Below are 11,190 nucleotides of genomic sequence, written 5' to 3' on the forward strand. Positions count from 1 at the left end.
TGTTCTGCTCCCCACTCTGTCTCTGGTGAAGCTTCTCATCACCCCTGCACCTCTGGCTTGTACCCCAGTTCTGTATGCATAAATAAATAAATCTTAAAAAAAGTTAGCTATTCATATACCCACTTGTACTCCCTTGTCAGATTCCTATGGCTCAGCCATTTGACTAAGCATAGCTAAGATGAGCAGTCAGCACTCCTGGGCACCCACTGTGCGCCAGGCACTGTGCTAACCTTGAGGCCACCCTCCCAAGTAGGGAGCTGAGATCCCAGTCTGTCAGACAGATGAGCTGAGAGCTCAGAGGTGAATAAACACACCCAAGGTCATACCATGAGTCAGGAGGGGCCCACCAACCCAGAACTATGGGTAACTATGCCCATCCTCCAGCTTGCAAGAAGTGCTCCCCATGTTCCACACAGCAGCCGAGTGCCCACAATGCACACAGCAGGCACCCAATTCCTATTTCCTGAAAGAGCATTATTCTTACAGATGAAGGAACTGGCACAGGAAGGAGCAACATTACAGCGAGGGACAAAGCCAAAGTCCACGGCTGGATACTCCTGCTCTAGAACCAAGTACCTGACCGCAGCCACACGGCCACTGGGCACCGGGCACCCACAGCTCACAGCCAGCAGCAGTGCTGCATCTGAGTGACTACTCTGCCCAGCTCTGCTCCAACAGCTTCCCAGGACAGAACTTGACAGAGTGCTCCAAGAATCACATGGGGGGGTTCATCAGTGACAGTCACGGAAAAGGCCCATCAACAAGACTGGGACCCCGGGAAATGGCTTCTGCAAGAAGGGTCCCCGTCCTCAGATGACACAGTGAAAAATAGAATCTGAGGTGGCAGCTGGTCTTGGCACTCAGGTTACTTGCGCATTCTGGTGGATGGGGGACATCGGCCTCTTAGTCTGTCTTCTCCTGGGCTCTCCCTGTGCAGGACATACACATGGGCAGACATGGGCCCCAGAACTCGGCTATAGCTCATGCCTGGGCAACCCAGCCTGGAACCAGCCCAAGCCACCCCCACTCTAGGGACAAAGAGGCTACTGTCTGTCTCTGGGTCCTTCCCCAAAACCTCTTTTTTCCCTCTGTTCCTATGCCCCTCCTCCTTCCACTCCTGTGGGCTCGGCAAGATATCACAAGGTTGAAAGTGATGGGTCACAAATACAGGACTTATCAGGAGCATTCAGGCGGGGTGCTAATTTTCTCTCCCGGGGTCTAGCTGCAGCCCATCACCACCCCAGCAAAGCACCAAGGCTAAGAATACCACTCTGGAGCCCTATCCTTCCTTGACTGTGTGTTCCTGGACAAATGCCCTCCATGCCTTGGTTGGCCCACACATAAAATGGGGTTAATAGGCACCCCTTTTAACAGGGCTGTGAGCATATTAGGCCATGCCCTAGTACACAGAGAGAATTATAAAGTCTATATTAGCCAGTCACTGCTGTGTAACAAATTATCCCAAACAATAAACACTTATCATCTCATAGTCTATGGACTATGGGAGGGACTTAGCTGATGGTCCTGGCTAAGGGGCTCTTGTGAGGCTACACTCTTAGTGTCAGTGGAGCTCCAGTCATCTCAGTTTCACCAAGAGACAGTTCACTTCCAATTCACTCACATGAGCGTCTCCATGTGACCGATTACATCATGGCAGCAAGCTCCCCACCAGAGTAAGTGAGCCAAGAGAAAGTGCCCAAGATAGAACCCAGTCTTTTAAATTATCTAATCTCAAATGTGACACCCCATCACTGTCCTCACTATCATCACTAATGTGTACCTGGAAACTGACTTTAAGTATACTGATATATAACGAAAGCAGGTGCTTGGAGTAACATCAATGCATTGTCAGCTAGAATTGTATTTTTCTCAGCAATGTTATAACAAAATGACATTATTCAAAGATCTGCTGTACTGAGTTCTATTCACTAGCAGTGAGTGAGTCAGAGGTCCAGCCCACATGCCAAGGGAGGTCATCATACAAGGACATGAAGACCAAGAGTTCGGACCGTCTTTGAGGGTGCCTCCTACAGAAATGTGTAAAGCTCTGTATCAGGGACTCAGAATAGACTCAGCTCCTCCCATGTCCCCCCAGGAAGACAGCCTGGCACAGATCCCCACTGTTCCATGGGGCAGAGTGTAAGGGAGAAATGGAGCTTGGGTGAGCCCATGGGGTAGGGCAGGCCAGGCCAATCAACAAACATGGCCCATATTCCTGTTGTACCACCCTGAGCTGGGGCCAGAGCCACAGTAACATAAAAGTCAACACAGGGTCTCTCGTGTATCAGGGTGGAGGGAACCCAAGGATCAAAAGGCAAGAAAGCAAACACACAACAGAATTAGAAATGATGGCTATAGGTCAACCTTTGGAATGACTGGGTTCAAATCCTGTTCCCATGACTTATATGACCTTGGACATGTGACATAACCACTCTGTACCTCAGTTTATCTCTAAGATGAAAATGAAGATTCCCCACCTCATGATATTCTGGAAGGACTCAGGGAGACATCCGATAAAGTGCTCAGCACAGTGTTAGGTGAGGAGGGGACACTAAGTAAATATTGGCTATTATTAGAGAGCAATAACTGGTGGGTGGGTCTATGGAGACTGGATGTCAGAAACAGACTCTTTGAGATGATATTTAAGCAGCCACAGCAGGACGAAAATGAACAGGAAAGAGCAGTCCAGGCGGTGGCAATAGCAGTACAAACCCTGTATACAAACAGCAAGGAGGCCAGTGTAGCTGGAAGAGTGACAGGGAGAGGCTTCAGGGCATTCACATGACCTAGGTTCTAAGAGGGAGAAGGAGCAACGAGGATGCTTCAAGGAAAACAGCAAAAAGGGTCCCCCAGCGAGACAGCAGGATAAAGAAGCACCAGGTAAATTAAAGGAAGTCAGGTATCCCAGGTGGCAGAGGGAGCAGCCTGTGAAGAACATGAAGAGCTGATTCAGGGACTAGGTGGGCCAGTTAAAGTGGTGAATGGCAAATGGGCAGGAGACAGGTTGGGATTTCAGTGCCCAGTTGGAGGCTGAGTCTCCAGTACAGGAGGTTCGGGAAGAGGGTTGGATTGTGGAGTATGTGTACAGAAGATGAAATCAGATCTGTATGTCAGAAAGCCAATGAGGGGTGGGGGAAGCAGTAGCAAAGAGGGCCAAGGGGAGGGGGAAGGATGAATTCTAACTTGCAGGGAAGTTTTCCCAGCTCCACACGGCTCCTACTGCTCCCAAGCCTCAGTTTCTTCATCCTTACAGTGGGTTAGTCCCTCCAGGTCCAAAGGAAAAGGAGCCTGTGAAGTCAACAAGCCTGGCCACTTGGAGATTCATTTGTTCTGACAGGGCCCAGCACCTTAGGAGAATGCTATAATACCTGCACAATAAACCAGAATCCCTCCTCTTCCCCCACAGCGAACTCAGTCTCCAGAAATTCCCAAACAAATATTGGAACATCTGCAGAGCCATGGGGGTGTGGGGAGAAAACAAGAATTGGAATATGTGGTGACCTCACCACAAATTCCAAACCCCCTCCAAAATCCCACACAGAAACCACATTCAGAGAGTTCCCCAGCTCCACAGAAGCCTACAGATGGCCATGAAGAGGCAGACACCTCTCACAGATCTTAAAAATCCTGAACATACTCCCAAGAAGCCCCTTCATCCCTCCTAAAGAACCCTAAAGAGGATTCTGTATCGGCAGCCCCCAGAAACCAACAGATAGCTCCTGGGGACCCCCCACCCAGAGTTCTTCAAGAGCCTCCAAAGGTCTCCCGGTCATCCAGACCCACAGACTCCAAATTCCAGTTTCCCAATCCGCCCCCCAACTAACTGGAACTCCTACCAGCTACCCACGGCTCCCAACTTTCTGTCCAGTCTCCAGAGGCTTTCCAAGGAGCCCCAAGAATCTTGAGACCTACTCCTTTCCCTCCAGAGACCTTCACGCTGACTCAGAGCCCCTCAAGCCCGTCACTCCTTCAGGTCCTTAGCCCTAGCCCCAGTCTTCAAATCCTCACTGCCCAAGCCCTCCCAGCACCCCTTAAGCCGCCCCAGGAGCCCCCTTAGATCCGCCCCCAGGGTTCGCAGCCCCGCCCCCTATCCCAGCCCGGGGCCCGGAATGTACTCACAACAGGTCCCGCTTAGCCGTCTTGCAAACGATGCGCAGGAAACGCCAACCGCCGCCGGCCACGTACACTCCGAGGGCTGCCGCCGCGCTCCAGGTCCACGGCAGCCCCAGCAGCCACAACAGCACCAGCGAGGCCACGGAGGCCGCGCCCGCACCCGGAGCCCGCATCCTGGGGACGCCGAGAGCGCTGAGGACGCGGGCCACCAGGCCCCGCCCCGTGCAGACTCCGCCCCCAGAGCACCGCCCACTGCTAGCGAAGACTCGCCCCTCCTCAGGCCGAAACCCCGCCCCCACACCTGGGATTGGTCATGTCCTAGGCAGGCTCCACCCACAACATTCCTGCTCCTAGCCACGCCCAGACTTCGCTGCCATTTATGCTAAGGCCACGCCCCCAGGCTCATCTCGTTCCTAAGTCCATCAATTATTGTCAAGCCTTCACCTAACTGATGTCCTCCCTCACGATTTGGTCCCCAATTCCGTGTCCCTCCTCGTGCCTGACCACAAACCCAGGCCCCTCCCGGGGCATCGCCCCGACGCCAGGCCCTGGGTCCGTGTCCAACTGGCCAGCCATAGGTCGTGGGCTTTCCTCCAGGCCCCGCCCTCTCCGAAGCGGACCTCTAGGTTAAGCCTTGGTCCCACCCATAAGCAAACACCCCTCCCATTCTTAACAAGGCTCCGCCCCCACATCAAGCCCCGCCTCCATCATCAGCTCTTTGGCATTCCCTGGCCCAAGTTACACCCGGGTCACGGGCCTTGCCCTCAAGCTTTGGCCTAGTCACCACCCCTAGGTCTGATTCCCGCAGCCCTAACGTCTAGGCCCCGCCCCACCTGCCCTCCCAGCCCCGCCCTGAGGCCCTCCTCCAACCAGTCTGGCTCTGAGCACCTCAGCCGCAATGCCAAGGGCCGCCCCCTTCCGGAGGCCACGACCATAGAGAGGGCTCCAAGGCCAGAGAGACAACTGCCAACGAGACTCGGGGACTAGAAGTGCCCGGCTGTTTGTGTCGCGTCTCCATGACAACTAAACTTCGTTCCCGCCCACTTATACAGCTCTCAGCTGCGCTGTTAGAAAACACGTGCGCCCCGCAACCGAGGGGCGTGGCTTGGGCGCTCAAACTAGCAGCGCTATCTGGCATTCTAGATCCCTACCCTGAGGACTAGAAAATCACAGTACTGTGCTTTTGCCCCAGCTTGTAAACCCAAGTCCCAAAGCCTCTAAGATACTAAAAAAAATAATTCTAGGGACCTGGAGTCCTGAACCCAAAGGCTAGGAGCCCCAGAAAGAACTAAATTCAGTGTTAAAAATACATTATTTCAAGGACAGCTAGTCATAAGTGCATACAAAAACATTGTCAATTTAAATGCCATAACCCAAGGAACTGGGGAGCACAAAATCCACACACCAGATACCCAGCCTACCTAGATCAGTCCATGTGCACCCCAATGTGCCCCGAAACACCCTCGTCCTGTCCAGGCATAGGCCAGCACTAGCCTGCCTGCCCTTCACCCTGATTCAGCTGACCTAAAGCCTCCACAGACCCTGTGTCTTGGCTGTTCTCACCGGATCCCAGAAGCTCAGGCAGATGAGAAGGAAATGGCCAGGTTAAGGAAGAAGATGGACTTCAGGAGCCTGTTCCTTCAGGCCCCAGGGACTGCTTGCCTGTGCTATGCCCACGCGGCCTCTGCCTTCTATCCCTTCCTGCTCCCCCTTCCCAGCCCATCCCCTGCTTGTTTTCTGCCCCGGTTGGCCGACCTTTCCAGCAAGCTCTCCTTGGGAGGCAGCCAGGGCCGGCATCCAGTGCCATTTGGAAGGCAGGGCTGGGCAGGCCCACAGCCCCCACGCTACCATTGGTCCCTGCAGGCTGCTCCCGGTGGGTGGAATGGAGGGCTGAGGCGGCAGATCCGGAGCCCAGGCTCAGAGCCAGTCAAGGGGCGGCTTCTTTCCCTGCCCCGAAGTCAGTCCAGTCAGCAATGACCAGTCACTAACAGCCTTGCACATCTTGCTAGGTAGCGTTACAATCACCCCACTTTACAGGTAGGGAAACTGAGGGCTAGGTAGGACCAACACACCAGCTGGGTATTGAGATGGTTACAAAAGTGTGCTGAAAGATCGTCCTTCCTCCTCCTCCTTCCTCTCCTCCTCCCTTTTGCCCTGATTTCACTCCTTTCCCAGCTTCCTCCACCTCCCCCTCCCTGGGCCCCTTCCCTCTCCTTCCCTCCTCCTCAGTCTCTATTCTCCCTCCCATTTCCCCTCCCCTTCCTCTTAACAATTGACCTCAGCTATGTATGTTAAACTCACAACTCTCCCCACAACCCCAAACCTCAAAGTTTCAAAAACTTTAGTACCAGAACTCCAATGCACTGTATTTTCCACCTCACCCACCCCAAGGCATTTCAGTGGTTTATTAACCCTTTCTGTGCCTGCTTATCCTTAATTTTCCCCTTTTTTACTTAAGGACTGGACTGCTCCTATCCTGAAGAAACCAAGCAATATACAGCATCTTTGGCCCTCAGTTACCTTCCTGGATGTGTGAAATCTCCAACTGCAAAACAACTGTATAACTGTCCACTGAATTCTGAACACGAGACAGCCCTACTCTTCAGTTTATTTGTAAAGTGTTTACAGTAGTGCTACCTGCTGTCAAGAGTTAGATTGCTCCTCACCAGCTGGTGACCTCTGCCTCTCCTTGCACCTCAGCACTTTCCCTTCTGCCCCTAGATTGCCCTCAGGTGCTAACAGCTGGGGTGCTTTATCCTTCCCTATCTGTGGACCATCCACCTGATGAAATCGACTCCTCTCATGAGGAGTGGAGAATGGATGGGCCAGGCACTCAGTAAGTGTGGAGAAGGGTCTTTGTGGGTGTCCTTCCCCAGGCTGACTGCAGAGTTTACAGTCAGAACTTTGGGCCACAGCAAAGGGAGTTGTCAGTTTTCTGGAACAGGAGAAATAGGCAGGGTCCTTCAAGGCTTTTCAAGCCTGACCACAGACCACATCTCTTATCTCTGCCTGCCTGTCAGGAAGGACACCTGCCATAGGATTTAGACTACTTAGGTAATCCATACCTACAGTTGGATTTAGCACTATCTAGGTAATCCAAGGTGATCTTGTCACAATGTGAAATAGGTTGACTGACTGTGGGTCAGCACATCCACCCCCCCACCTCCCCACCCCCGCATGAGACCCAACTGCAGGCAAACACAAACAGGTTAATCAATCAAGGGTTTATTTACAAAAGAAGGGGAAATTAAGAAAGTAGTAACAGAGAGAAAAAAAGCCTAACTGGTGAATGTGTCCTACCAGTTCTGCTGAACTGGGACCCCAATAGCACGCAGAAAACCAAGGATGAGCAAGACCCACATGCCTGGCTATATACCAAGCCTGGCTGCTTAACTCCACTCTCAGTTCCCAGCATCCTCCCTTCGATGATGACATTATGGGATTCATAGTCCTTCTTAGTGTCTTGAATCTCTCAGGTCTGGGCTAGAGGTCATAAACCTGTCTTGGAGTTTGTTCAGGACATCCTCTCCAACATATTCCCCTTTCATTTTGTCACCATTTCTATGGTGATGAAGGTCAAATGTGGGGATGCTGGGGTGCAGCCTCAGATAGTTGAGTTTTCAGGGCTCCAATTTGGAAGAACAGTCAGTCACCAGGCACTGTTCAGTGTGGCAAACAAAAGTCCTCCATTCCTGGAAAAGTTCATCAGTCCATGCCAAAAGAAAAACATCTGGAAGCATTAGCCAAAACAGCAAATGTCAAATTACAGTAAGAAAAATCTTAAAAATTGGCTTGACTTGAACACAAGTTCTCTCCACCTTGATCCCAATTTTACCCAAAAGTATGGCAAAACATTTGCAAGCTAAATTGACTTTCAGTCCAATTTACCTATTTTTGCATAAAATCATAGGGCAGAATAACAGCAATTTTAGTAGGCTTTGTGGGAATACTCCACATATGATGAGTGAGCTCTAGAAGCCCCATCAGAGCAGGCTTCAGGAACAAGGTCCTTTTGTTTTCTTACAAGAACTGGATGGAGTACAGGCCAGAGGTGTGGGTGGGGGGGGGGGCAAGATGATTCACTTGAGACCAAGTTAAGAGCAGAACAGGCAGGTCAACGGAAATACACTGCTACAGGGAGCAGTGGGTGGGGGTCAGGAGCTCTGTGGTGCCATGTGGGTCACCTCCCTGACCAGGGATTGAACTTGTGCTGACATGGCTTCTGATAGCTTCATAACGCTGTACTTTAACCAGCTGCACCACCAGGGAGGGCCAGGAACAAGATCATTCTTAGCAGATTTCAAGTTTCCTCTCCTGCAGGTTACTAGGACTTTCTTTTTCCCAACTGTTCAGTCAGTCCTGGCCCAGAGGCAAGCTTCTCACCTTCTCACTATTGAAGCCAGACTGTCACTTGGGGTGCAGACTGCAGAATATAAGGGACTGCAGAAGCAGCCCTGGCATTCAGTGTTTGGGATTCAGCAGTTTTTACTCTTCAGCAATTCTGTCCCCACCATGAAGATCTTCCAGAAGGGTGATGTGGGCCTCTGAAGGAGGTGAAGGCCTCCCAGCAGCCAACCTCAAAAAGCCTAACTTTGGAGGCTTTGCAGGTAGCCAAGTAACTGAAATTGTCCTCGATTTTGCTGGTGTTACAGCCTGGCAGGGAACCTCGCTGAGCTGCCATGTGAATATAGCTATCACGTCTGTCAGGTCTTCAGCTGCTGCCACAGCTGCTATTTTTTTAACCCCAAGATTTATTTACACACAGAACTGGGGTCTAAGCCAGAGATGCAGGAGGTGATGATGCACCAGAACAGCAGGAGAGACAGGAGAGATCTTGCTGTGCCATGTGGGTCAGCTCCCTGTTGGGGAGCCAACTCTTGCTACAGTGCAATGCCTGCAGATACTGAGAGTTGAGACTTTGACCCCTGTGCCACCAGGGAACCGCTGCTGTTGAGTTGTCACTTGTCTGGTGCTGTGCTGGGACATCTCAGCAGCTCCAAGGTGTGTCTTCTGTTGTCTTCGTTTGAGTTAGAGCCCGGCCTAGAATCTGGCTGCCTCATGCTCCAGGTCAGCAGAGGCAGGGAGATGCCATCTCTGGAGTGTGTTTAAGGACCTTAAAAGCCCTGAACACAGCTTTGGGTGAGGTAAAAGCCATTTTTGGCGCCTCAGTAACTGTTTTCCCTTGTTGTTAAATAAATCCCATTATCGTCCTCTGAACCTGAAGTCTTGCAATTGTGTGCATAGTTGAAGAACTAAGTGGCTGATGAACTATTTCAGCAATGTCCTGGGCCACTTTTGGTGCCCCTGCACCGTATCAATGTTGGAGGCCTCTGGAATGCTACAAACAGAGCCACAACTTTCTCGGGGAAAAAAAAGTGAAACACCTATCCAATTCTCTGGTTTAAACACACAAAATTCCCTATTGAAATTATGCAAAAAATAGATTCATTGCCACAGTAGTAAAAATTACTGCCACTTTTTCATTCTATGTTGGTATCAAGGGGAGAGAAAATGCAAACACAACATAACTTTGCTTAAAAAATGCAATATTGCTGCAGACCCTGGTCAGTTAAATCAAGGAAACTGAGGAAAAACAAAATGAAAAAAAAAATCACCAGTATTATTTGAAACAGAACTTAGCAAATAATCAGATTCATCTCCAACAGTCTATTCAGTCCTTTGTAAGAAACTTTCACTGTCAAAAATTCAACATATCGTAATCAATTGTGGTCTTTTCCCCTTAATTTCTCCAGAAACAATTTCTGGAGATATCAAACCATGTAAGTATACCACATTGCAGGATAATCAATGTCAACAATTTACATACATCAGGTACTTAAAGGCTTTATATACATTTCAGAAAACCAGTGTTAACTAACATGCCAAAGCTTTGCCTTTTCCCCAAGGGACAATGCTTCCCTTCCAACTTTATTTTATTAGGTAAACCAAATAGGCCAAATTCATCAAAATGCCTTTCTCAGGAAGACAGGGAGAAACTTTATGGAGTATCTCAGGAGCTCTACTGAGGTTCCACAAAATTTTCTCTGACAGACTACCAAATCTTTACTTGAATTTGGATTTCTGGGAAGCTTTGTCATAAATGCCAGGCTGGGGGAAGGCAGCAACAATATTCAATCTCAATGAAAGCTCCGGCTCAATTCAGTAGTACCATAGTCAAACCATAACTTTTTATTTTTATTTCATGGAGCCTTCCTTCCCCCAGCCCCAAGCCCTCAAATTTTCCAAATTCCCATTTTCCCAAAATTTTAAAGATATTATGTGTTTCAACATCAGTAAACCAGGTTAAAAAATTATACCCAATACAACCTTACAAGGACATGTTTTAAAACAAACCCATTAGGTTACATAAGTTTTTACTGGTGGGAGTGACCAGATGCGGAGATCTACTGAAGGACTGGATAAGGGCAGTAATAAATCAGGCCTTGCATCCAAAGGTGATAAGGCGGTAATAAATGGGGCTTTGCATCCAATTAACGGGACCTTGCATCTGGGATGGGACTAGCTGAAGGTGATAACAAACCGGGCCTTACAAAGGACACAGCGATGAGTCACCCCTTTGGAATGTGAACTTAGAATCTATATAAGAGACCCTTCCCCCCTATAGGGTTGGCAGTAGCTGCGGATCCTACCCTAGGGGCTCCGTCTCAGCTACTGTCCTGCTGTCCTCCGGAGCAATAACTCTACTTGCTCAGCCTTTCTGCCTCCCGCCTTCCCTTCTTGCAGGCGGGTCACAGAAGTTGGGACAAAACATTACTAAGCAGGAATTATCCAAGTCCATGTTTTCTAGAATTACTTACATCAGTTACCATTACATTTATTTCAAAATGTTTACAGACAACATCTATACCAGTTTTACAAAATCTAGAGGCCAAGACAATCAGGCACATACAAACATACAACATATACACAGTTCTCTTATTTATGCCACGTGGAACAGTATTATTTTATACAACTTTGGCTTTACTCCATAGGCTCAGGAAAAAAACCTCAAACTCAAAAAAAAAAAAAATGGAGCGTTACTGGTAGCAATCAGGTTCCAGTTGTTATCCTACAAAC

General features: G+C 49.7%; 1 protein-coding gene across 5 annotated transcripts in view; it reads right to left on the reverse strand.

Moving 5' to 3' along the window:
* SLC27A1 (solute carrier family 27 (fatty acid transporter), member 1) overlaps positions 1-5,802 on the reverse strand; it is a 31,678-nt gene extending 25,876 nt beyond the window's left edge. For 2 of the 5 annotated variants that reach the window (XM_012729061.1, XM_004688629.2), the window contains exons 1-2: positions 5,677-5,802; positions 4,120-4,287 (exon numbers count right to left, since the gene is read on the reverse strand). In XM_012729061.1, coding sequence (XP_012584515.1) covers positions 4,120-4,286 — 167 coding nt within the window. In that variant the 5' untranslated portion in view covers position 4,287; positions 5,677-5,802. Of the gene's footprint in view, positions 1-4,119; positions 4,288-4,557; positions 4,768-5,637 lie in introns of those variants that run through there. The other 3 variants (XM_012729059.1, XM_012729060.1, XM_012729062.1) reach the window with 3 other exon arrangements.
* Between the last annotated feature and the right edge of the window lie 5,388 nt (positions 5,803-11,190).

This window comes from Condylura cristata, unplaced genomic scaffold (genome assembly GCF_000260355.1).
Source record: "Condylura cristata isolate star-nosed mole 26May11 unplaced genomic scaffold, ConCri1.0 scaffold00024, whole genome shotgun sequence".
NCBI lineage: Eukaryota > Metazoa > Chordata > Mammalia > Eulipotyphla > Talpidae > Condylura > Condylura cristata.